This window comes from Brachyhypopomus gauderio, chromosome 17, assembly GCF_052324685.1.
Source record: "Brachyhypopomus gauderio isolate BG-103 chromosome 17, BGAUD_0.2, whole genome shotgun sequence".
NCBI classification, from domain to species: Eukaryota; Metazoa; Chordata; class Actinopteri; order Gymnotiformes; family Hypopomidae; genus Brachyhypopomus; species Brachyhypopomus gauderio.
In genome coordinates, this window is record NC_135227.1 from 13,293,541 (window position 1) to 13,320,009 (window position 26,469).

Genomic DNA, 26,469 nt, shown 5'->3' on the forward strand with positions numbered 1-26,469 from the left:
TGACCCTGGCATGCTCTCAGGTGCTTTGTAGAAGTCTGGGTGGTTGACACCACCAAGCATGGCTGGCCTATCGCCAACAATCAACCTTACCAGAGTGATTGTTTTTGAGAGAATTGCAGGTGAAAAAGGGGAGGTCATACGTTTGAACTCCGTTTCAGCCTTAAACCACATTGGACTTCTTTATTAGATTTATAGGCTGTGTGGAAATCGATCAGGCAGGTAGGTGTAGAGGTCATCACGATTATCTGATTTAGTCCTCAGAAGGCCAAACATTATGCAATTCTTCAGCAAGATCATGCAAAGCAGTTGACAAGTTGATGTGATCTTTCTATTGTGTATAGCACTAGACAATAAAGGGTCTTGAGGAGTCAGGGGTAGGTTTCTTTCCCTATATTGGCTGTTCAGCTGGATAATCATAGTCATCATCCAGAGAGAGATGGAGGACAGCAAAATTTTATGGTCTAGCTTCAGAATATCTTAATTAACATTGATCGTTCCTACATTCTCATCTTCCAGAAAGCGCTTGTTCCAGATTTGTTGATTTTGTGTGTGGGCTTTGCTATCGTTTGAGTGTGCCTTCTGTGGCTTGAAGGCTGTCTTGTTTATGGTGTGTTTGTGTTCAAAGGTAATGTGATAGGTCTCGTTCACTCCTATGCCACCAAGGGTCTTGTCCAGGCAGCTGAAAGGAGCAGCCCCTCAGTGAAAGCCTCAACGGTTTGGGATGCTGCCCCAGGAAATGAAGGGGCCCACGGCTGTTCACTTCCAGTGGGGTTTGGCATGGTAAAACTGAGCTTAGGTTGCTATGGTTTGAGAGTTCAAGTAGTGTACCGTGGCTGTTTGTCAAGATCGGCTGTGCCTTACCTAAAATGCACAGATTTCCCTGTTCTGACAGAATCTGACCCCACTCAGGAAGACGCTGGTGATTTGTGGATGGTAAATTGGTCACTCCAGTGGCTTTTGGGCTTAGCTTGACTGGAATTGTTCTAATGTTGGACATGTCTAATGTTGCAAAAAAAATGTTGGGCTTGTTTTTGCCAGCTATTTATAAAATTGTTCTACCAGGTGAAATCTAATGTGAACATGTATGAGATATCTGCCTGTTAGGACCTGAGTAAAACTGCTCTCCACACCACAAAAGTAGTGGACTTTGTTCATAAACTATACAAATACGAACCTTTTATCCTTTTACCTAATCTACTGCCCTGTCCCTATATTTTCTTTTGCACTTTTAAAATAATAATATCCATAGATATTATTTTATAAACGTTTTCCTCAGATCCAGGAAAATGCAGTAAAACTAAAATTCCCATTGTTATTTTGGTAAGTATTTGTAAAGAATGTAAAGTTGCATTAAAGGCACTCAAGACGCATATTTCTATGTCTTACACTTCTAATCAATTCTGAATTGTAAGTCTTGTATGTAGAATCAGTGACCTACAGTTTTCCTTCTCTCACTCCGTTTCTTGCTGTCTATCTCTCCTTCCCTCTCTCTCTCCCTCCCTCCCTCCTTCTGCCCCCAGCTCATTTTTTATTATGGAGCAAACGACCACTGGTGCCCTGTGGAGTACTACCATGACATTCGAAAAGACTTTCCAGACGGGGACATTCGTCTGTGTGAGCAAGACTTCTGTCATGCATTTGTCTTAGATACAGGGAAGGAGATGGCCAGCATGACCTCAGAGTGGATCCGTGATGACCTCCAGGCTCTGTAACCCTACTAGGACCAGCGCTGTGGCTTACACAGACTTAGACTGGCCTTGTGTTCCATGCCAGTTTATAGGGGCCATTAGCAGGCAGACCTTATCAAGATCTTTGCAGAGGCCTTCATTAGGGTGCAGGAACCTGCTGGTTGTCGGTGAACACCCTGTAAAACGTGCACTGTTTAAATACGTGTGGGACTAATCTCGCACTTATTGTGTTATTTTACATCATGAGGGCATGGAAGCTGGCAGTGCAGTTGTGTCCAAAAGCTAGGCCATATGTGCAGAAACACAACAGGCAGGGATTGTAAAGCACTTTTTTTTATTTTGTTTTTGTTGCTTAGCACTTTTTAATTGATTCTTGAAGCTTACATCTTAACCAGTGTTCCATATGTAACTGTTCGACCAACACAGAAGAAAAAATCATTAAGGAAAAAAAAAAAAAAAAGACCGTATTTGTAGTGATGCAGACCAACAGTCTAAAATGTTAAATGTGGTTCTTATGTCACTGGCTGCTGCTTGTATTTAGACCTGTGAGAAGGTTCCAAATGGAAGCATGTTTCCCAGCCTATGCCTTTGTGCGCCAGGCCCCGGGCAGAGCGAGGAACAACAGACCTTCACCATCATCCTCCTGACCCGGGTTTGGCTTTAGGTCTAAAGCTGTGAAAATATCCTGTGCACACCAGTGTATCAAGACGCTTCTGAAGGGTGCGAACGTCGCTTATGTTTTAAGACATTCCCTTTATTGTGGAAAAAAAGTCAACAAACAAGAAAATAAAAAAATCTGGTTTTTATGTCAAGCTTCCATGGCTGTTAATGGCTTCACAGATATTTGGGAATTTATACTAAGACATTCTGAAAATGTTATAATTAATCTATGACATTTGCATATAAAACCCAAAATGTATAAAACAGGGTAAAGGATAATTATATAATATCCACAAATGTATTTTGAATCATAAAAATATGTACAAATTTGTCAAAATATATATTTGTAATACATGTTTTTAGCCAATTTTGCCAACATTGTTTCTGTGATTTTATTTAATTTTTTTACTCTAGAAATTCTTGCATTCATGTGCATTTGATTTCAAATGAAAACCTAGACCCTTAAATGGGTTTAGACTTTTTTCTTGTCATAATAGCACAGAAACCAGGATGAATGTGGACTGGCAGGAACCGAATGGGTCAGAGGCCATATCACAGCAACAGCACCCTGGGTCCTTTAACAACCACAGAATTATGAATTTTCATGTCTTCCGGCTATGCAGCAGTTCAGTGAATACAGATTCTGTGTATTTGCAGCACTCGCAATATGACTGGCCCTCAACATCACGCCTGTCGCTAGGAATTGATTGGTTTTATTTCCTCAGACATCGTACAGAGACTCTGGAATAATGTTTTACCTGAAAAGCTGCAGATCACTTTGACTGAAAATCATACAGGTTTTTTGTGGGCCCCCACTTGGCTGCAGAAGTCCCCCAAGAGATTATTTTATGGTGAATGGAGCAACCAAAGAAGGCCTTGCTGTAAGAAAACTTTATAGTAGATCCTGAATCTCCTCTCATGGCTTTCACTAGTTCATTATGGAAGGCGAGTCTGAGTTTTCCCTCAAGAATGCCCACAGCAACAGAAAGTCTCATAAATTTGTTAGTCTTGACAAACATTTCAAATCCCGCTTTGATGTGTGGACGTGGTATAATTCGTGACTACAGCAGTAGAAAGTGTACTTTGGATTTCAATGCTGTCAAGCCCTAAACCAAAACTTTACAATGCCACTAGCAAATCATCATTAACCGTTGCTGTGTCGTCATTTTTTTTTCACTGAATTATACATAATTCCTCTTTAGTTCCCACACTTAGCGAGCACTAGTGCTCAACATCTTCAGTTGTCAAAAAGCTGAACAAACGGAGAGTAAAACATCTCCAGCTGATCTGGTCGTCCGGACGTCTCAGAGGAAAGACTTGCCATGTAAACCCAGGCCTCTTTAATCTCCCTGTTCTGCCTCTTCAGAAGAGAATGACAAAGTCCCTTAATTTGCTTATCCTTGATTTAAACCAGGAGGCAGGGCTAGTTCATTGAAGGAAATGGAGTAATCCCGCCCGGGTGGACTGAATTGTGGCAAAGCAAACAAGCTTTACTGTTTTACATTTCCAAAGTGGTTTGGGTTTTTTGTGGTGATGAAGAGTTGTTCCAGAGATATACTGGCTCTTTCCTGCCAAATATCATCTGCAACGGATCATATTTGTTCCACTGTTCTTCGTTATGTTTTGTTTTTACATTGTAATAGTTACTCTTTGTTCAGTTTTTTCATCAACGTAGCAATGTGATGTACCTCTATCTAAAGAAGCCTTCGGTACCAAGACCAAAATAATGGACTTTTTTTTTTCTCTCACAATGCTCCTTTGCACTGAACTTTATCTTCAGGTAATATGAAAAAATGTTGGTTCCTGTCTTATTGTTGCAGAAATGTGGATCACAGACAGCAGTTTTGACATGCAGTCATCACTCATTCTTCCAAACTACTGTGTCAGCACATTAAATTAAATTAAATCACATCTGTAAAGATCCTCCATAGTCTAATGTCCTGACATGTTCTATTATTGCTAATAAACATATATATATAACACTGGCAAAAATATCCATCTCTATTCTCATTGTCATTATTTACCTTGAGCTGTTTTTCTACAGCATGGCTGCACTAATGTAGCAATGGATAGCTGATCCTTATAGTTTTATGCTCAGTCCCTGTCTCTTACTTCTTTTTTTGTTGATGAACACTCCAGGAAGCTATTTACATTCAGAATTGATGATGAAATTCATGTAAATAATTTTTTACATTTTCGGCATTTAGAAGACTTTTGGATGCTCCGAAACAAAAAGAAAAGTCTAGTTGTCTACAAAAAAGTCTTCCCTTCCTGTCATTTATTATAAGCCGTCATAGGCTGCATATATAGATCTATTCTAATTGGAGTGAATTTAAAGAGATACAATTAAAGGAAAATTGTAATGAGTTACGATTGCACTTGAATATTTATTGTCAAATTACTGCCAAATTAACCTGAGAATGTTGTCCAAAGAAAATTTTTGAATAATGCAGTTTAGACTCATCGCAAATATCAATTATCTGGATTCACAGTTATAGTGTTTCATAGGTTCACCAGGCAAATGGTATGTCTCTTACATTATTTCTGAAACACTAAACACATTGCTTTACTTCCTCTTGCATCACAACCCTCTGTGGACATGCACTTTGTACAAGGGCATGAAGCAATGTTTAGAAGCTTCCAAAGGGACCCCACACACATACGCCCACATCCCCTCATACACACACATAGGAGCATTCTACACACCAAACTCCTCATAGAGCCTATAGATTATGGAGCGCATAACACATAACGACATCTTTGCCAGCAATCGACAATACCATCTCCTCCCTCCACCTTCCGCTCGATGGAATTCAGAATTACCTGGAAACTTTTGGAATACTTTGCTGGCAAAAAAACGAGACAAAACAGAACCCTAATAATGATTCTGGAGACGTGGGTGAGACAGTAAGTCAGTAAGGGTTCACTTTCATATGGATGTCTGGGAAAGACGATTTCCTGCACGAGCCTGTTTGTGTTTGCTTATCTTTGTTATCAATAGCTTTTTCTTTAATAAAATAATGTGTGCCACTTAAAAAATGCAAAGACATGGGTGAAATAAAAAATGAGGATACATTTGTGGTTTGAAATTTATATAGATGTATATATATATTTTTTACATATACTACTAAATAGTTTTTCCATAAAATAAAAATACATAGCTGTTTACAGATCATTTACAATTGAATTATGTACACTCCCATTCATCTTATACATACACACACGCGCACGCACACAGTGCATTGTCAATGGTCTAACATGCTTCCTGTATTTAAGACAGAGGCGTATAATCAGTGGACATTTTCTGAGTTTCTGTTTGGTACAATTATCTTTCTTTCACCATACACTAAAAAACACAAATATGAGTGGGCCTTGAGATGTTAAATGTAATAAAAGTTCAGGCTGGTATTTTAAAAGGAGTACAAACACACACTGCTATTTTCAGCTTCCCTTATGAGAACGAATGCTTGCTCAGTGTTTGACCATTTCATCTCATTTTTTAGACCAATACACAATAAATGGGGTATGGTAAAGCAAAACAGATGCTGTGAGATTCTTACAAAGTGAACTTTGCTTAGCGATGATGTATACCGAAAGGTTGCCAATCCCCTCGAACCGTGGCCATGCCACCGGATTTACATTCATTGTCAGAAAGCCCTTGGCCTGCGGATTGGAACACCTTCCCCTCTAAATGACTCCACGGGCTTTTCACGCCAAACAACAAGGCACAACAAAGAGTTGCCTTTGCAGCTCGGCGAGTCAGTAACTTCCAAAAGCTTAACAGCAGTCATTAAGACCACTTAAATGCAACAGCGCGACTTATCCCAGCCTCTGGGGCTAAAAGCAAGCACAATACTCGTAACAGTAATTTTGTCATTGCCTAGGTTGTTAGTGCAGTTGCCATGACAAAAGCAATGTCGTAAGTCCAAAGCTAATTAGAAGTTAATGTAATTGTCCCCTCGTTTGTCCCCAGGAGAGCCCCCATCATTGTCCCCATCATCCCCCTGAGATTTTTTAAAATGGGAATGAGTAGAACTGACCTTGACTGACTAGGTAATAAAACATTTTGAAGAGATGGAGTCTTATCTTATTTTGTTTGTACCTTTTCATGCCTTTAAGATCACAAGGCAATAAAACTGCCTTTCTTGCCCATAGTCCAAGTGCTGTTTTTGTGCAATCTTTTGTTGATTCCCCTCATCAGAACTGACAAAAAATGTTTTGCAAAATTTTCTGATGAAAATATTTTTTTTCTCTGTTAATAATGAAAAAAACTGTGAAACTCTGAAAGGTAACTCCTAGTTAATAATGCATTCACTGGAATACATACATTACATTATAAATGTTTTTCTCATTTGCATTATGGGTATGTTTTTGAAATTGCAAAAAAAAATTTATAAGCATACAAAGAAAATGTAAACTAAGAAAAACTATTATTAAAATAGAATCAATAGCACATTTATTCTAACATGTATGCTTCAGGAGTTACAGACAGCACACGTCTAAGCCGTGACCCTCAGGCCACAGGGTGGGCCCTCAAGTCTGTGCTGAAAACACATATTTGGTCACATCTCAAGATATGTATGAAATTATGTAGATGATTCTAACAAAGAAGACAGTCTTAAATTTCAATAGGTTAGCTCAAAACGTAGTGATTTCACATCTTTTCTTTGTTCTGTTCTGTTACTTTCCACCATGCTCTAGCTGTTAGCAGGTGTCTGAGGTGAGACTATGTTAGTGAGGATCTGCTCCCAGCAGTGTTTATTCTAATTACAGATGTGTTCTAGTGGAAAGAGGAGGAGAGACAACACAAGAGTAACGGGACACAAACAGCCCCGACCCCTTGCACTTAGACCCGGTGAGAGGGCTGTCAAACAGGGAAACAACACAATGCCAGGGATCGTTTTGATTTTGGCCTGGCCGGCTTCTTTCGCGGTGTAAGGTCTGAGGTCGCGGAGTGCGCTGGAGTCGTCTGTCTCTTTACACATTTGGATATCCTGCATAACACAGTCGTCCTGCTGTGCGGCAGATGCCAAGTGTGGGATGGACTGCAACTTCACTTTCAGCACAAAGAGCCCTTAAACGACTCGAGCGCAAGCGGCCCTTTTGAATGCGACGCGAAATTGCTTGCTGTGTCATTACCCTGGGTCCACAGCGCAAGGTTTCTGAGTTTCCTCTCATGGGCCAGGCAGACACTGTCCTATGGGCCACGTAAAGGAAGCGAGATGTCAGCTCTGGGGAGCATCAGATGTGTGTGGGTTATCTTGATACAAAACTCAGAACTGCCATAGTCAATAAATCACAGAATGCATTTCTTGATTATAAAAACAACCCGAGCTCCCTCCGAATGGAAAAACACACTGTGTAAGGTGACCTTCAGGAAAGAGTCAGAACCACCAACGTTCAGTCAGGAAGTGCTGCCTCGAATCAAGGCGACTGTTTTTTTGGTTTTAGTTGGTTTTTCTACTCATTCTTATGTTTATCAGAGATGCTACCGAGATTCCTATGTGCTAAGCCGAGCGTCAGGCGCGCCGCTCCTTTACGTCTCACAGTCACGTGTGCTCACTGACAGACTTTTAAGTTTAAAGTGGTTCAACATTTTCTCAGCTGCTGCAAGAATACTTCAACGCTCTATCATTGCGTTTACATTATCAGGATGCAGTGTCATTTCTGGAATTCCTGGCCTTACTCCTTTTCCGATCAAGGGGTTGTTTATTCTCCACCGGGGAATTTAGTCTCTTGTGAAGAAGGGTGTTAAGAGCTTTTGCATATGAGTCCCCAGGCCATTTATTGAACACTTAAAATGCCCATAACTGTGTGCACATACAGACGCACACACACCCACACACGCTTGTCCACGGTAGCCCTCCCTTAACAGTTTAAGCACTTTGTCTTCTTCCTTTCGCGCCTGGCGGTGCAACACTGAGGCCCTGTGTGAGAGAGGCTGCTTTGCGGTTCAAGTCTAGGGGCCACATGCCAGGCCCCACTCTCACACCGCTACCTGCAACCACAGCTCTCCACCACCATGTCCTCGTACTGTTTATAAACCACGTTATTCCCCGCGTCGATGTACAGAATGCTGATGGGGCTTAGCTTGGATGGCACGCAGCAGCTGGGGGGCGTGGCCTCCGGATCCATGGAGTTCATGAGTGTCTGGATGATGGCGTGGTTGGTGGGCTCTAGATGCGAGCGCAGCGGGAAGTCGCACACGCCCTCGCAGTGGTATGCCTCGTATTCCAGTGGCGCGATGATCCAGTCGTCCCAGCCCAGCTCTTTGAAGTTCACGTGGAGCGGCTTCCGGCTGCAGCGGGACCTCCTCCTGCCGCCTCCTTTGCCCCCATTGCCTGTCCCCCCTCCGCCCCCGGCCATTCCCACGGCACCGCCCCCGCCGGAGCGGCTCGCCTGCAGCGTGGTCCTCCTGCGTCGTCGACGTCTGGGCCTTCTGCCCCAGTCCAGCCCGGGGCTGGGCGAGTTCCCACCCCGCACAGCCTTCATTTTCTCACGGATCTCCCTGAACAAGTTCTCCTTCCGGCGGGTGTGGGAAAACGCCACAAGCAAGGCCTTCTCATGCCACATCTGGCTTCCCCAACTCAGGCCCAGAAGCGGAGGGTGCACAGCCAACCCTGTTGAGTTTGAAACAGCAGTTATGTTGAAACACACGTGGGTACTGCCTGGATCCGTCCTGTGCACCTTGCGGTGGGCTTTTACACTGGCCCCCACGTCAAACACCTCCCACGTGGACGAGGGGGCATCAAGTACATCGATGGTCCTGGAGGTGAGCAGCAGTGGCCTGTGTGACGAGCCGGGACAGGAGTAGCTGTAGAGGAAGAGGCGGTACAGGCTTCCTCCTCGGGCCAGTAATCCCCTTAGGTCGGGTGGCGGCCTCCGCAACACCCGCAGTTCCGCCTCCATCAGCTCCTCCGCTCGCGAGAGTCCGGAGAGGTCGAAGACGTACCCCTGCATGGTCTCAGCTGGCGCCTTACCTGTGGACACGAAGGAAAGTGACAAAACAACAACGGAAAGATAAGCCCACTAACCTCACACGCACAAATATGCGCTGCTGGGAGGAATTCCAATAATGGGCCAGTGTTAATTTGATTTCAGCAGTGCTTTACAAGAGCCAGCTGTCCAGGGCAGAAATCTCACATTCCTCGCCCTGTTGTGAGCAGTCTACCGCATGGCCTTTTTTTTTTTTCTTCTGAAAATGCCATACAGACACTGTCAGCTCCTCTTCTCGATGAGAATAACATTCACAGGCCTGAAATGGCTTCTCCAAACGCTCAGCAGCCTGGGCCAGGTGCAGAGTGTTTGGCCGACCTGTCGGGCCACGACTGGCCCTTGGCCGTGTCTGCTAATTATGCTGATCGACTGAGATGAGGGCTTGGCAGGAAGCATTCACGACTTGTGGCCTCCAACGAGCCTTTACCTCCCAACTTAAGAAGCGTGGCCACTAGTCCATTCACCCCACCTGATGCTAGACCGTAGAAAGCTCCAAGAACCTGTTTACTGAAAGCTTGTACACACCATGGCAATTTTAACCATAGTGCCGTGTGGGATGGTGACCCGTCTTTGCGTGCCTATACTGAGCCCGTGTTGCACCATGCTGTCTGTCCCAGAGCTACTGGACAGGAGAGCATCGCTAAGGGACACCAGACCCAGCGCTCACAGTAAAACAAGCCCTCCTGTTGACATCTCGGTATCCAGCTCAACAGTGGAAACCGGAGAGGTGAGGAACCTGAGATGCCTACCACAGTGTCACGGTTCAGACATGAAGGGGACTCTTCCAGTATGTTCGGGTTGCACAAAAACCCAAGACCAGATCTGGGTCATATCTAGAGACAGAACGAAGAGTAACGGGTAATTGCAAACAGTTAGGCATCTGCCTGTGCCGGCCCCACAGGCGCGTGGTACTCGGGAGGAGTGTGAGGGGCTGGTGTCCGGTGGAAGCTGCCTCTCGGACCCCTATCTCAAACCAAGACAAATAGCTGCTGTCAAAATGAAGGGTAAACACAGTGGGGGGGGGGGGGGGGGGGGTGGGAGATGACCACAGGGAGAGCACCTTCTTCTAAATCTAACATCCATCCATTTATCAGACATAGTTTTATATGCACACTGGAAAGGCCTGCATTGTACTCATTACAATGACAATAAAGAATCTGAGTCTGATAACAATGACATAACCTAAAAAATAATTATTTGAAGAAACAGGCCCTTTTTTTTACAACTTTTATGTAAGTCTACAACCTGTGGCTGAGTTTTCCCTCAAGACTCAAGACCATCAGAGAGTGATGTCATGGTGTTATTTTATGCCACCTGATGGTGTGTTTAGTTCATTCCTAAACAGTATCGCCATTCTAAGATCAGGAGACTGCAAGTCGAAAAAAAATGTTTATTATAAAAAGAACAATTAAAAAATTTATTTATTGTTGCTTATGTGACACTTCACATTTAATCTTGCAGTTCAGTTGCTTTTCTCTTCTAATTTCGAATTTAGTCAATGACAAGGCAATTGATTAAGGTAAATAGCACTCAACTATAACATAGGAGGTGTTTGAGTATGAACGGCATATAAATTTTGTTTTACCTGCCCGTCTCTTGAAGGATGGAATACACCTCGCTGCATTTTCTTATGCGGGATAATTACACATTAGAATTACAGTGCATGTAAGATCAGTAATGGTCACGATGATGCTTATTTGAACACGAGTTTTGAATTAGCCGTTTCTCTCACTTTATCAGCAACACCTGGAGAGGGAACGCGCCCTCTTCCCAGCGTTTACTTCAAGATGCCAGTGAAGTATTTATCACAGATGTTGGAAATTCGACACATTTGACTTAATGTAGGAAACATTATGTCAAATGTGTCGAATTTGCAATATTCTTTTGTATTTTAAATAATTAGCTTTTGTATTTAAAATTTCCAAAACATTGGAAAACCAACTCTTATAATTTATCATAAGTAGGCAATATAATATTGTAGAGACGCACTGACACAAATTCGCAACATCCCAGTAAAGTCCAAACAGTCGATTAGTTATTCGCCCGACTTTAACTAACCTACCGAACATATTCAAATAAACTATCAATATTTTACTGTCTGTTGGTACAAGACCTGCTTCCCCATGAGAGATCTACGTATCGAAATAGTTTTGAATACAGTTGGTACATTTGAGCGTCCCCATCATAGCAACGTTATTACATCTCCCTTAAAATATGCTGTCAAAAAAAATCGGAATAATCGGCGGATATATCTTCTCCGGTCCGACTCGCACAGTCTGATCAATAACACCCACCTTTCTCCTGCTCCACGAAGCTGGTCACTGTATTGGCATGTCTCCGCAAGCGTGTCACGCTGCTGTTCGCCCCTTTTCGGTCGAGCTTTGATAATGTCCTGTACAGAGATATCATGTATGATGGTATATGGACGGAGGTTCCGTTCCATGGAGGGTCATTCCGGGAGACTGCTCCCAGCTCTCCTAAACGGTGCGCATCCAGATGTGAGTCAAGCCCGTTATCGGGCGCGCCAGAGGAGGACTGCAGTGACCCAAGTACCACAGCCGCAAGAACATTCCCAAAATAAAAGAAAAACCATAAGAAGGCAGCGGCAATCTTCCTAGGATTCATTTTCAGTGGTCTCTGGCCGAAAGTGCAAAAGCTGGATGGGTATTATGACTTTGGAAACTCCCCTTTGCTCTTTAGATAGTGTTAATATCTTGAATCTGACAAAATCTGGCGTGTAGGAACGCCTGTTGCGCCGAATGCAGCAGCGCCCCAAGAGGCCAAAATAAATTACTTCATAAACGATCTGCCGCTTAAACAATGATTCAGAACTTTAACTGTCACTTATAGACGAATATCTATTTACACCTAAACAGGTAATGTGTGCTAGAATTAAGATATTATTCAATATTCCGTAATTGGGATAACATTTATTTTATAGTCTTGACATGTCCTTGACCACCAATTATTATACACTAAATGGTGATGGAGAGGCTTGTTAAAGTACTACATCAATATTGCGTCTCAACATCGACGTTGGTGCCGTCATCACTAGTTTAATGTGCGCGCGTCGCCATCGCGTGTTGAGAAGAGGAGTTACAGCTTCTAGTAGTAAAACTGCCCCAACTTTGAGAGCACATTGGTTTGCAGTATAATCATGCTTGAAACAGTTGATGCATTTGTAATTCAGACAAATCTAACATTTAGGCGGTTAAAACATTTTAATGGGCACATCATTTTAATAGTGTATATAGAAAGTTACCAGGCCCCTTCCACAATTTGGTATGTTTATATTCATTTACACCTTTTTGAAAAATTTGACATAAAAAAAATAGTGAAATATCACATCTCCATAGTATTCAGAGCACAAACTAAAACAGAATACAATTTCCACAGCATTGAAAGTACTCAAGTTAAAGAGTACTCCATCATTCTCAAGTGAAAGACATTTTGAACCATCAACAGTATTCTTAGATTTGTCCACCCAGGCAAACTAAGTAATCGTTGATGAAGAGCCTTGATCATGTATCCAAGAACTCAGTGATCACTGTGAATGACACTCAGTGTTCCTTCTGGAAAATGACAGACCCTCATGAAGGACAACCATCATTGAAGTTCTCGGGCATTTACAGCAGAGTGGACACACAGAGGCCATTCCTCAGTACATCTGAACATCTCTCAGGCCACAAGACGCAAGATCCTCTGGACTGATGAAACAAATATTTAACTGGTTGACCACAAACTGAGCATATCATTAATATCATCTTTACAAAAAGATAGCGGTGGCAGATCATCAGGAAAAGGAAAATGATCAGGAAAAGATGGATGTGAAAATCTTTTTGAGCAATCCTTGGTGAAAACCTTTTCCAGATTGCCCAAGATCCCAGGCTGAGTAGGTTTACATTTCAACTAGACAACAGCATGAAGCATGAAACATACTGCCAGGAACACTGAAGTGACTTTGTGGAAGTCCTGGAGTAGCCCAGACAGAACCAATAAAACATCTTTGGAGAGAACTTGAACAATTGAACACAAAGAGTGGTAGAAAAACTGAACAGAAAGGTGAGCCAAGATGAAGTAATTGTCATTGCTGTTATAACCAAGTACTAAGTAAATGATCTGAAATTATATAAATGGAAAAAATAGATGTAATTTAAATATACTGAAATAAACCTAGTTTGAAATTTTGATTTGTCCTTGTCATCCATTTTATGATGACTCTAAAACATACCAAAATGTGGAAAGTCTGAAATGGTCTGGATTTTCTCTATATACAGTATATCAAGATAACATAGGCCCATTGTCACGTTGAGGACCCCGGCCCCTCCCCTTTGGGCGTGTGTATACGTGGTCCACGTGCTTTGTCTGCGTCTGTGGAACTCTGGGATGAAGGCTATGTCGCGTGGTAATGTGTATCACCTGTGAATCGTCTCGTAATCACATGGGGCTAATGTGGTTTGTCTATTTAATGTGCGCTCGCGCAGTGTCCTGTGCTCGTCGTTGTCTAAGGTTTACACGTTGCTGTGTGAATGTTCTACGTGCGCTATTGCGCAATATCTGTGTTTTCCGTGCGCATTAAAGCGCTGTAATAAAAGTGACGTCTGAAAGACAAGGATTTCGTGTCTCGTCCTTCGTCCAGCCCCGAGCGTCACACCCATGTATATTTGTAAAACCTTTGCATTAGTATAAGTAACCTGCCAAGGTTTACTTAGTAATGATCTTAGTAATAGAAAGTAGTTTGCTCATAGAGTGTGTATGTACAAATATGAGGACTAAGGCAAAGCATGTTTAATAAAATAAGCAAATTCCTAAAATATATATTGCATTTTGGAGCTGTTTTTAAAATATCAAATTTATATTTTTAAAAGATAATTCTCAAAATGTAAGGATCGGAAGTATCAATATTTCAGAATCCATCCATGCTTTTGTAATGACAAATAAAATTTAAGGCACAGTGTAAACCTAAAGATGAATACACAGAAGCTAATGTTGGGTTCAATGTTTATTTTCAGATGTTTGCAGCATCATTCACAAGCAATGAAAGTTTACAGAGAGACAACAAGTAGGCTTAAGACAACTAGGCCATAATGTCACGGCACAGACAAACGTGAGTTAACCATCACCAGCATGTGAGAAAGCAACAAGACCCTGGTCATGGGTTCTTTCAACTGTCATGGCCACATAGACCAAAAGCTCTTTCAGTGGTCTCTCTACTGCATCCAGCTTTAACACTATAGTCCAGTCTTGCATGCATGCGAGACCTTTTCATTGTTCAAACGTTATTCCTTTCTTTCTGTAATGATCCTGAATGTGTTCTACAATTTTGTTTTCATTATTGAGCTCTTTTTTCCAAATCATAATATAACACTTTGGAGCAAAGTGACATCCCAGAATGCCATAGCTAGAAACCAAAATAGACGAGGCTTCGATGACTCTCTCGTATATCTCATACTCTTGTATATATATGGGAATGAAGATGATCCACACCACTAGGTGGATCAGCATGCTGACTGTAATAAAGCTGCCATTCTTGTAAAGTTCTGGCAGTCTCCTCCCCATGTACGAAAACAGGAAGCAGATGATGCATAGCAGTGCATTATATGACAGCATGGCCGCAAATAGTGCTGTGCTGCCCTTTTCACACCCGATTATGTTGTCTTGTATGTTTCTGTGAGGTGGTCTCATCACGAGCCAATATACACACACAGCTACCTGTGCGCTAGCGAAAGCAATCATTATGACCAGTGGCTTGTTTACCCGCTTCAGCCAGTGGGCCAGCTTCAGTTTAAAGGTGAAGCCCACGAAGATCCGCAGCTGGTTGGCGAGGATGCAGGAGACACAGGTGGTGAAGGACAGGCCGAAGAGCGGCAGCCCAGACATGCAGGAGATGTCTGTTGGTTCACCCAAGAAGAAGAAAATGCTTATGAAGCAGCCCAAGAGTGAAAGGAGGGCTGGAAAGCACAGATAACCCCCAGCAGCCCTTGCAATCGGGGTGTGGCAGTGCGTGATGAAAAGGACAGTACAAACTAAGGTTACGAGAAGGCCAGTGCTGGCAAATGCAGCCAGGGCAATGCTGAAGCCATTCGTCCATTCCAGAAAATTTGTACTGGTGGTCAAGTGACATCTGCTGCCTACAAATGTTAGATGTTAAATTAGTTTCAGAAAAGGAAAAAAAATTATTTGTCTTATATGCGCAGTCAAATGCAGTTGTTCTCTCGCAGTTGTGCTTGGATGTGGGAATAAGAATGCAGGTTAACACTATACCATAGGTTTAATGATGTCATTTCTTAACCACGCATCATATATACTCTTGTATTAGCATATTGACTTACGGCCACCGCTGGAGGTTTCATTTTTTGCACAAGGTTTACAAGTTTGGCAGCATTGGATATCTGCTGAAGTGAGTTCATATCCTTGTAGGCAAGATTTATAGCAATTAAACTGAGTGACCTAAGAAAAAAAAATTATTATTCTAATATATTTAATATATATATTTACATTTTTCTGATATAAATGAACAAAGAAGCTGCAAAAGGAGTTATCATTATTTTTTTCATTCTTTCACAAATTTGTTCACATTTGCTCACCATTTTAGAATAATTTTCTGGGTTTACTCCTGCAACAAGTTGGAGTCCATTTTGTCCAAACTCCCCAATAGTAGAAATATTCCGAATATTTTCGAACTTCCATTCTAAAATGTCATATCCAATATTTAGTTCTCCATCTTCGTTCAAACTAATGTAAGTGGTATTATCAATAGAAAAATTGACATATTTGATTTTTTCCGTGAGCTGAAAAGATACAGCATATAAAAATGACTGCAAGCCTAACCTGATGCACTGATGTTTCTCTTCTGATAATGTGTGTATATAAACTGAGTGACATTAGACAACAATTTGTTAATTTGGATAAATTCTAAACAATACATTTGGGATTATTTAACTTCTGGAAATTTCACAGTTCGTAAGTAGTGTTTCTACAACATTAAGCTATTAATCCTGCCTGAACTCCAGGCCAAAGATCTTTGAGTTCTCCTCAAAAGTATTTTTTTTAAGTTGTCTGCTTTTAGAAGTAAGTTTTGACATGGCTTACAAATTGATTTTGACATGGCTTTTGTCATCTGTTTCTAATAGGGAGTGTACAGAAGCCCAATTATTAAAGTATATTTTTTATAAACTTTCTTAAAGTATATTTTTAGTTTACAGTAATGTACACTTACCATCCATGCTGGGAAACGTGTAGAATTGGTGTTCTGAAGCAAAATCTTTAGGGCTTGAGCAATAATATTCACTGCCATGTATACAGTGTACGTTTCATAGGATTCATACTTTTCAATGAAGTCCATTAAGCATTTCTTAATAACACAGCTCTGATTTATTGGATTTGATGCAAAGGAAGCACAATCTTGTTCCTCATTTGGACAAAAAGGATATTTTAATAAAAGCTTCTGAAAAAAACTTGCTCCTGTGCTGTTTTGGTTTACGAATTGGTTCATGTACTCTACAAAGCCAGGCACCTTGTTACTTTTACAAGTGATGCCGAGGATCCTTCCAGATAATTTGAGATTGACCAAGCTGAGCAGTTCTCTTGAGGTGGCCCACGCATCACTGGCTATCCATGTTCTATTTATGCCTAGGGCTATTGTTGTCTTCAAGATGACCTCCACATAGGAGCTTTGTGTGAAGACCACAATCGCTTCAGATTTCCACAAGTTAAGCTTCTTTTTAAGGTCTTCCTGGAAATTGTTGTTTGACAAAAAATCTGCTGGTAGGATTTCTTTGAACTCCACACAGATATTGTACTGGTTAAAATACTCATTCAGACTCTCAGCACCATACAGTCCATACTCATCTTCACTACCAATAATGCCCACGGGGGCAAAGTTTAATCTGCTTACTAACTGGACAATAACTTCAGTCTGGTATTTATCACTTGGGACAGTACGGAAAAAAGATGGAAATTTGTATCTGCTACTTAATGATTCACTTGTTGACGCAAAACTGATCTGAAATAAGAACATAAACACAGCTAAACTAAATACTAATACAATGCTAAAAAAAAGTGTCAGTTTTTCAAAAAAATCTAATTTTGGGTTTACGGTACTGTGAAGTGTTACAGTACTGTCAGAAATTAAGAATGGTAAATAAATAGCAATATTAACAAAAAATAGTAAATAAAGACTTTAATACATTTTACATTCTATTACCTGTGTCATCAGAGGCAGAGTCAGAAGTCCTGCCACAGCGACTGATACCTGAGAGGCTTGCTCTCCAACGACAGCCGTAACATTACTATCATAGCCCAAGTCATCATGGATGTATGCACTCATTAGTTTTAATGTAGCTTTTAGTGCCTTGGAGACATCTGCACAGGTGTCATATATTTCATATCCAATTTTTACATTAGGTAAGAGTGAAGAATTATTTATCTGCTCGATGGCATAGATCATCACTTGACTGTCAAGTAGCTCTTGTACATCAAAGGCTCTGTAGAAGATTTTTAAAAGCTTATATGTAATTAAAAGCTTGTTATCTGTAAGTTGCTGACATATCTGCAATAGTTCAAAATAGAAATCTTACCCAGGTAAAAGTTATTACATTTAACAACTTGTGCATTTGATTATTATCAGCTATATTTATCGGCAAACCCCGATGATTTAGGCGCAAACAGTAAGATTGAGAAATGTGTAGAAGAGATAAAACATTGGATGGCATGTAACTTTCTAGCACTAAATGCCGATAAAACAGAATTGATAATAGTTGGGTCTAGGGCTGCGAGAGACAAGATACATAATGCAGCATTGAATCTACATTCTTTTACTATAACCCCCAGCGCAGAGGTAAAGAACTTGGGCGTCACAATAGACCCAGATCTCTCGTTCGATACACATATTAATAATATAACTAGGGTAGCGTTCTTTCACTTGCGCAACATTGCCAAAATTAGAAACATATTAAATATTAGTGATGCAGAAAAACTAATCCATGCATTCATATCCTCTCGTTTAGATTATTGCAACAGTCTCCTAGCTGGATGTTCTGGTAAATCGATAAACAAACTCCAGCTGGTTCAGAACGCAGCAGCACGAGTTTTAACAAAAACTAAAAAGTTTGATCACATTAGTCCCGTACTATCGTCATTACACTGGCTGCCAATTAGATTCCGTATTGACTATAAAATACTTTTATTAACATATAAAACGCTGCATGGCTTAGCTCCAGACTATCTTAGTGAACTTATTGAACAATATAACCCAGCGCGTTCACTTCGCTCGCAGGACGCAGGGTTATTAACTGTTCCTAGGATCAAAAAGATCACAGCAGGTGGAAGAGCCTTTTCTTTTAAAGCTCCACAATTGTGGAATAATCTTCCTGCCTCTATTCGGGACTCAGACACAGTCTCAATGTTTAAAACTCGATTAAAGACTCATCTGTTTAGTTTGGCCTTTGATTAATCTGTTACATATTTACTACATCTCGTATCTTTTCTCCGAGGTTCACCTGGAGAGTAACATTGCAGTCGGAGCCTACAATACCAGCATCGCTGCTCCGACACGGAATGAAAGCCTGGCGTTCATCAACAGACATTTACAGTGACAATATCATAACCCAGAACTTTCATTTTTACCTTTACTTAGTCTGATTGTGTGATTTGTGTGTGACTTGTGTATTTGTCTGTATTTTGTGTAATCTGTGTGTTAACGGGCCGCCCAATGGAGGATGGGTTCCCTTTTGAGTCTTGGTTCTCCCGAGGTTTCTTCCTATTCCCCACTATCTTAGGGAGTTTTTCCTCGCCACTGTCGCCCTTGGCTTGCTCATTAGGGTTCTGGACCCGTAGTATTGTTAACCTTTTAAATCCTGTAAGGCGCTTTGTGACAACATGTGTTGTGAAAAGCGCTATACAAATAAACTTTGATTGATTGATTGATTGATTGATTTTGGTGATTGATATTGAAGTCAATAAAAGCTGGCCACAAAATATTTGAATGCAGTTGTAACTATATCAAGGCATAAATCAAGTTCAATGTGATACTTACGAATCACATGTCCTTTCATCGGGTATGATAGATGAGTTGTCACTGACTTCTTTATGTATTGGGAAAAGTCCACCAATCACAATATCTCCAGGATCAAAAATTGCTTGTGGGTCTTCCTGTGTCAAGCAGGGCAAATGGCAGAACAGAAAAAGAATACATTCTGTCAGCATTAAAATCAGCATTATTGCTATGATGTGGACCAACATCAAACTTCACCATGTATACCGTATAATAGTCACAGGCAAAAACAGCTTTCAAGATAAGAGACTGAAAATTAATTGGCGTGGCCTACCTTCTACCTTTGCATTTCAAAAATTTTTGCATAGACAGACATTGTTTTTTCATAAGCAAATGTATACAGTCATGATGAAAATAGCAACATTGCTGAAGACATTAAAACCTTTAAATTCTCAGACAGAGACACTAATATAATAGCGTTATCCATCATCCATTTGAAATGCTTTTGTTTTGTGATTTTGAAGGTTTCAGATGTAACAGTATATGTTGTATTGACTATTTTACTCATGTATATTAATTTGCTCATTCATTTGGCTGTACTCAAATCATGTACGGTACCCTATCCTAGGGTGAGATCTATGGTTATGTTATCCTGTACATGAAGATTCCAGTAGAGTAACTGTGGTACATTGTAATAAGAGATGGAGAGATATTCAAAATTGTAGTGAAGTAGTTTCCAGAGGAACAGGCTGTTTCTGACAGATGTCATTCATCAACTTTACAACAAAGTGCTTCTAAATGTCTAGGAATCGGATATTGTTTATATTGTGAAAACATAGAGGATTAAAACATAATATTGATCCCATGTGGCTCTAAAGTTTGGTGAAGATCAGTTTTTTCTTTGAATTTCATCGCTGCCATAGGAACAACTGACAATGCAGAAATTTAGTCATTGCAATGACCATTAGCATCAGTCATGCATGAGAAGGAATAGTGATAGCAATTGATCCTTTTTGTGCTATTTTAGTTGCTGTGTCGTTTATATGTAATGTAATACATACTGTTGCAGGCTGCAGTGCCAGTGATGGGGGTGTTTTTGTCTCGTTTGTAGATTAGTGGAGGGTCCTTACGAAGGGATGCGATCTTTGCATCATCTTGGAGGATTCTTAAGGGTTTAATGAAATACTGTTTCTATCTGCAGGATGAAATGTGACCACCAAGGAATTCTTGTTGTCCTACATTACACTGATATACGTCAGTGGATCAGTCCTCTGAAGAGGTCAAACTGGAGCAAAGGCATTATTTATGACTTTAGGAAATCCAGTTATGACAAAGCTCCTCTTCCACTGCCGTTGAAGGACCTATGCATAACTACGTCGTTTTATGTCTCAGTCAAATTCGCTGCTGATACAAGTGTTACAAGACAAAACTCCCGAAACCTGTCTTTAAGGGCGGTTTTGCGGATGCGTCGTTTGTGAACGTTATTGGCAGACGTTTGTTCGCTTCACTTCACTTCCTCCCCACACGCCAGATCAGCTGACTATACGTGTCATGTGATCTGCTCCAAGGACGTGTGGCTCTTGACATTGCAGTGCTATTGTTTTGGAGACTGTAAAGTTTTTTTATGAAGCCAAAAATGCGGTAAGTTTAACAGCTGTAATCACACAATTAGAGGATTTACTCAAGCTGATCGCCTGACTGTATGTGATTGTTCATTAGTATTTACGTGTTCTTGTTTTTGGAGCAATGGTTTCAACAATAGTTTGCCGGGCGTTTAACCACAGTCTTACAAACAACCTATATGATTAGAAAGTATAAACAGGGATACGACCCTGAGTCTCGAAATAGAAAATCTCTGGAATTTAAAATGTATTTTTTACAGGATGCTACTTTCCCTCCTCCTTTCTGTGTGGCTCGCCTATGGAGAGCTCCTAGAGACCGATCAGCCTATATCGTACGTGTTTGTTTGTTTGTTTTTTCTTACGTTGTCCTGCAATAAAGATAAAACGTTGCCGAATGTGAAAGTGCAGATTTACATGCATGTGTTTGTTTGCGTGATTCTCAACTGATTTTCCGTTTGTACGTTAGGGTGCCAGAAGACTGGGAGTACGTTGAGCAGCTGGGGCCGTTGGAAGAAGTAGAGCTGACATTTGCCCTCAAGCAGCAGAATGTGGACAGGCTTAAAGACCTGCTTGAGCTAGTATCAGACCCTGATTCACATCATTACGGTACTATACTAGAGACTATACTACACTGAGCCTTGAAAATGTCATGAATGAAAGCTCTTTTTGGTCTCATGCTCCTCCTCTTCCCTTGTACATAGGGAAATACCTAACCTTGGAGGAAGTAGCGTCCCTGGTCAGGCCATCTCAGCTGACCGAAAAAGTGGTGCTGACCTGGCTGCAGAGTCATGGGGTCAAAAACTGTCGCAATATCCACACTCGGGACTTCCTGCAGTGTTCTATGACCGCACGGTAAGGCCAGTTTAACACTCATGCACATCCAAAGATTGTATACAGGAACTGTCTGGATCACTGTCAGATCCCCATCAATAATCTGTAAGATTATTGTTTAACAGGTCTGTTAAGCAAGGGATTATTTGTTGGTCCCCTCAGGGTGGCAGAGACATTGCTCCCTGGTACTAAATTTTATCGGTACAACAGAGATGGTCAGACGGTGGTGAGGTCCCCATCTCAGTACTCAGTCCATGATGATGTGTCTCAGCACCTGGACTTTGGTGGGTGAATATGTGTGTACTTGGGGCATCTAATAGTACATGAAAACATTTCCAGATAAATCAGCTTCATCACTGGTTTGTGTGTTGGCTATTAGTAGCAGTCTACAAGTTTGGATTCTCTTTCACTATACTGTTTGATTTCCTTCATTTTCCATTTGATTTAGTCTGCAAGTTTTTTTTTCTGCCCTTATTTCTCTAGTGGGGGGTGTTCTCCGATTTCCACCGAAAGGAAGAGAAGTCAGTACGGGCTGGGCAGGACCTGGAAGATTTGGAAGTAATTTTCACCTGGGTGTGACCCCTACAACCCTTAGGACCCGCTACAACATGACTGCAGCCGATGTTGGCACAGCTGCTAACAACAGTCAGGCAGTGGCTCAGGTAGTCTAATCAAACTGTAAATGTGAACAGTATTTTAGTACCCGTTCTACTGTATCCTAGTGAATGTTCAAATGGCTTTGAGAGAAGCCAGGTGTTTTTTCCACTTTTAAAAATGGCAGGTTCATTGTTCTGCTTGTGTTTCATATAAAACTTCAGCAGTAGTATGATGCCCAGTATGTGGCTTTTAGTCTTCATCTTCTCCAATAATGCCTGTTGTAACCTTTTTCTAAAAATGTCAGTTTTTGGAGCAGTTCTACCACCCAGCAGACCTGGCCGAGTTCATGGGTTTGTTTGCGAGGGGCTTCAAGCATCATACAGAGGTGGAGCGAGTGGTGGGCAGGCAGGGTGGAGGGAAAGCAGGCATAGAGGCCAGTCTGGATGTGGAGTACATCATGAGCACTGGAGCCAACATCTCCACCTGGGTGTTCACCAATCCAGGTGCGGAATCTGTAAAAAAGTTTTAAAATTAATTGTTATTTCTTTATTATTTAGTAATTTTGACGTACACACTGGCGTCTAAACCAGTGACTGTACTAAGAGCTCCATTTGTGTCCTGTGTTTCAGGCCGACATGAGTCTCAGGAGCCATTCCTCCAGTGGATGCTGCTTCTCAGTAACATGTCCACAGTGCCCTGGGTGCACACCATCAGCTATGGCGACGACGAGGACAGCTTGTCCACTGCCTACATGAACCGCATCAATGTGGAGTTCATGAAAGCAGGTCTCAGAGGGATCTCCATGCTATTCGCTTCTGGTACTGTAACATTTTGTGGTCTGCTTTGATGTGATGGTTGCATTATGCTGTGTTTGCTTAGTTTATATGATCACTCTCTAGGGTGAGGGTGGTTTGATGATTGTACTTCATATGATGTTTAAACGCAGGAGACAGTGGGGCTGGCTGCAAACACTTGGCCAAAGAAAATGTGTTCAGGCCAAGCTTTCCTGCTTCCAGGTATACATTCTGTATTGGTGCGTCCTGCACAACGGTCGTGGTAAATTATGGTCGATTGGTCAAATTGTGTGTGAGGAAGAAAAACAGGAAATTATATAGTGCTAAAGTGTCTAACGTGAAGTGAAATGAAGGAAGACTTTAAATTATTTATGATTCACATTGACCAAGCTGGATTAGTATATTTAAATTATAATGTACTTTCCAAGCAGTGTGTGTGTGTGGGTGCGGGGGGGGAGGGGGGGGCAATACTTAGAGTGGGTTGTTTTTGCCCTGTTCTCCTGCCCCTCTTCTAAATCTACAGCAGAAGTAGAGCAAATCCACTGATTACATAAACTATTAGAGCCTAACATGCTTAATAGAATATTTACTATTTATGGAACACTGTATAAATTGCACCTTGTCCTCTGTTACTCAATGTTTACAGTCCGTACGTGACAACAGTGGGTGGGACTTCCTTCAAAAACCCTTTCAAAATCAGCTATGAGGTTACAGATTACATCAGTGGGGGTGGCTTCAGTAATGTGTTTGCAATGCCAGACTATCAGGTAAGCCTCCAATGATGAAATTATTTTTTTAGGTGAATAGGTTAAGTTAGGTCAGTATTACAACAAACATAAAAAGGGAAACTGCTTGTTGCTGTTTATAAAAGTTACTAATTACTGAACGTTTACTCTGTGCTCTTTGAGTTCTTCCAAAACCCAAAATAAATAACAATGTTGAAATATACATGCTTGTTTAAGAGCTTTGTATTTAGGCTTAAATCTGAGTAAGAAAAATTTAACATAGACAGCAAGCATTACATTGGGACAACAATCTACTGATGAACGATGTATGTGTTGTTTAAAGGTTAAAGCGGTCAAGGCATATTTGAAAAATATGCAAGCACTTCCTCCAAAGTCCTACTTCAATAGCAGTGGAAGAGCCTACCCCGACATGGCAGCACTGTCTGACAACTACTGGATCGTCAGCAACCTTGTGCCCATTCCATGGGTTTCTGGGACCTCGGTTAGTGTCGGCAGGGGAGGGCTGTGCTTGAGGAACTGAAAGCTGGTGCTTTTTACTTACTCTCATGTTTAATCTTCTCACTTGTTTTGCTGTCTGACCAGAGCTGCCTAAGGAGAAGAGGGTTATAGTTCAATCTTCTGTCTTTGTTCCAGGCTTCAACTCCTGTGGTAGGGGGAATCCTTTCACTGATAAATGACCAGCGATTCCTGAAAGGCCTTCCTTCCCTGGGCTTCCTCAACCCTCGTCTGTATAAGCTCCAAGGGACTGGACTTTATGACGTAAGGAACTCAACCGGCTGAGAGTGTGGTGGGAGGTTCTTTTTGCGAGACATCTCCATCTCCTTGACATTTGAGAAGTTTTTGTCTTCGGATCCGTGTGATTGAGGTTTTTCCAGACCATTCTGATACAGCATTTCAACTGCATTAAGACACAGTAGTGTTGTTGTCTGCTTATTTGTCAGCTGCCAGGCATAAATTAACCATATTTGTTTGCATTTTCCTTTGTGAACTCCATGGTCTTAGGTAACAGAAGGCTGCCATCTTGGTTGTCTGGATGAAAAGGTTGAAGGGAACGGATTCTGTGCAGCTGTGTCGTGGGATCCAGTTACTGGATGGGGAACACCCAACTATCCCGCCCTGCTCACGGCTCTGCTGCAAGGATAAGACACGGACAATTCAGACAGAACAACTCCAGCACTTGTGGTCTCTCCTTTTGAAAGTTCAGAATCCTCTCTCAATACAGAGATATATATATATATATATATATATATATATATATATATATATATATATATATATATATATATATACACACACATATATGTATTTACATATATATTGCATCTGACATCTGTGGTGGTCTATGAGGCATAAGGTTTTGCTGCATTTTACTGACTAGATTTTATAGTTTATATTTTACTTACATTTTTAATTGTGAAGCAAAGTACAATTTTTAGTCTGGTGGAATAAATGCACACAACCTTTGCTTCTTTTTGTGTTTAAAGGTCCATTGATACTGTAGGAACACTACAGTTACAATTTTGCTGTAATGACTGTTTTCTTATGGATAACTGCTTTGCAAGTCAAAATCAGTGTTTCATACTGCTTTACATGAACGAAATGCACTGGAGGTGTGCACGGCAACAGACGTTCTTAAACTTTCTCAGGTTGTTTAACATAATAATGTAAAGTGATCAGGAATATTGCACTAAAGTAATTATGCACTGTAACAATATGAGATGGTGTTTTTTCCCTGGGTATTTAGATAATGTTACTTCCCTTTAGGTAGTGGAACTGAGATTTTTCAACATAAAAATCCATTATGACGTTTTGTTTTTCAAAGTTGTCCTTGCTAGAGATGGAACACAGACTAGCATGTTTTATTTTGTGCTACATACAAAGATCTGTTTTTAAAGAAGCTTATCATCTTATGTGGGTCGGGTTTATCACCGGCATCAGTCTGAAACATCATAGAAAATGCAAATACAAATTAAATGGAGCTGCCTCGTGTTTTGAGAAATGTAAATGTGGAATGTCTTCCATTTTTGTCCATGAGGATGAGAGGTTGTCCTGTGTGTGCTGTTGAGTCTTTTCCTTGCTCAGCCTAACCTGAGTCAATATGATGAGCTGACATAATTAGACCTGTTTTCACAGGGAAGACCCTAAATTTCTTTCATCCACAGGTGGACTAGGGGACATGGTTTGAAAGACATTACATTGTATAAGCAACGTAAGATAATTTTCTTCATAAAGACAAGGTAAATTGAGCTTTTACTTATAAAATGTGTAATGTATAAATGTGTTTTCTTGGGGTAGACAATGAAGCGATGTTTCTGACCACAGGGATGTACATTGTGATGTGGCAGAAACATTTAAATACTGACATGGAATTGGCCTAGCACAAGTCCATGTCGTCTATATCGATGGCTTGGGGAGTTGTTCACCACTGTACAATGACCAGATTGGTTAAAGGATGAACACATTCACTACACCCTCTAAATATATACCGAAATCACAGATGTTTATTTTGAAGTGGCTGGTGAGCTTTTTCATTGTATATAA

General features: G+C 41.0%; 4 protein-coding genes across 6 annotated transcripts in view; 2 read left to right on the forward strand and 2 right to left on the reverse strand.

Moving 5' to 3' along the window:
* ldah (lipid droplet associated hydrolase) overlaps positions 1-2,677 on the forward strand; it is a 40,736-nt gene extending 38,059 nt beyond the window's left edge. For both annotated transcript variants that reach the window (XM_076977921.1, XM_076977920.1), the window contains exon 7: positions 1,521-2,677. In XM_076977921.1, the coding sequence (XP_076834036.1) occupies positions 1,521-1,712 (192 nt within the window). In that variant the 3' untranslated portion in view covers positions 1,713-2,677. The remainder of the gene's footprint in view (positions 1-1,520) is intronic.
* A 485-nt stretch (positions 2,678-3,162) lies between these two features.
* gdf7 (growth differentiation factor 7) lies at positions 3,163-12,130 on the reverse strand. Its single transcript, XM_076977919.1, has 2 exons — positions 11,639-12,130; positions 3,163-9,328 (listed from the first exon to the last, which is right to left on the reverse strand). Exons 1-2 carry the CDS (start codon positions 11,967-11,969, stop codon positions 8,343-8,345), a joined length of 1,317 nt encoding a protein of 438 aa, XP_076834034.1. The 5' UTR covers positions 11,970-12,130; the 3' UTR covers positions 3,163-8,342.
* Positions 12,131-14,198: 2,068 nt separating this feature from the next.
* LOC143480318 (G-protein coupled receptor family C group 6 member A-like) lies at positions 14,199-20,693 on the reverse strand. Of its 2 annotated transcripts, none has more exons than XM_076977912.1 (6): positions 20,400-20,693; positions 17,551-19,496; positions 16,564-17,349; positions 15,932-16,135; positions 15,677-15,794; positions 14,199-15,475 (listed from the first exon to the last, which is right to left on the reverse strand). In XM_076977912.1, exons 2-6 carry the CDS (start codon positions 17,791-17,793, stop codon positions 14,610-14,612), a joined length of 2,217 nt encoding a protein of 738 aa, XP_076834027.1. In that variant the 5' UTR covers positions 17,794-19,496; positions 20,400-20,693; the 3' UTR covers positions 14,199-14,609. The 2 variants fall into 2 exon arrangements, with proteins under 2 accessions (XP_076834027.1, XP_076834026.1); XM_076977911.1 differs by lacking the exon at positions 20,400-20,693 and having other exon boundaries at positions 17,551-17,830; positions 19,381-19,611.
* Positions 20,694-20,837: 144 nt separating this feature from the next.
* Positions 20,838-25,933, forward strand: tpp1 (tripeptidyl peptidase I). Its single transcript, XM_076977918.1, has 13 exons — positions 20,838-20,979; positions 21,221-21,292; positions 21,427-21,566; positions 21,662-21,812; positions 21,954-22,075; positions 22,275-22,453; positions 22,693-22,891; positions 23,018-23,206; positions 23,335-23,404; positions 23,829-23,949; positions 24,251-24,409; positions 24,562-24,687; positions 24,931-25,933. Exons 1-13 carry the CDS (start codon positions 20,963-20,965, stop codon positions 25,069-25,071), a joined length of 1,686 nt encoding a protein of 561 aa, XP_076834033.1. The 5' UTR covers positions 20,838-20,962; the 3' UTR covers positions 25,072-25,933.
* Positions 25,934-26,469: the final 536 nt, after the last annotated feature.

Bases quoted from the DNA above. Each gene is read 5' to 3' on its own strand.
- tpp1 (XM_076977918.1), top strand. The intron at 21,813-21,953 runs GTAAGGCCAGTT...TGGTCCCCTCAG, and splicing joins CAGTGTTCTATGACCGCACG to GGTGGCAGAGACATTGCTCC. The intron at 22,892-23,017 runs GTGCGGAATCTG...CCTGTGTTTCAG, and splicing joins CTGGGTGTTCACCAATCCAG to GCCGACATGAGTCTCAGGAG.
- gdf7 (XM_076977919.1), bottom strand. From the start codon at position 11,969: ATGAATCCTAGGAAGATTGCCGCTGCCTTCTTATGGTTTTTCTTTTAT. The intron at 9,329-11,638 runs GTGGGTGTTATT...TCGTGTCCACAG, and splicing joins CTTCGTGGAGCAGGAGAAAG to GTAAGGCGCCAGCTGAGACC.
- LOC143480318 (XM_076977911.1), bottom strand. From the start codon at position 19,586: ATGTTGGTCCACATCATAGCAATAATGCTGATTTTAATGCTGACAGAA. The intron at 15,795-15,931 runs GTGAGCAAATGT...TTTTTTTCTTAG, and splicing joins CAGAAAATTATTCTAAAATG to GTCACTCAGTTTAATTGCTA. The intron at 15,476-15,676 runs GTAAGTCAATAT...TAACATTTGTAG, and splicing joins TGAAACCTCCAGCGGTGGCC to GCAGCAGATGTCACTTGACC.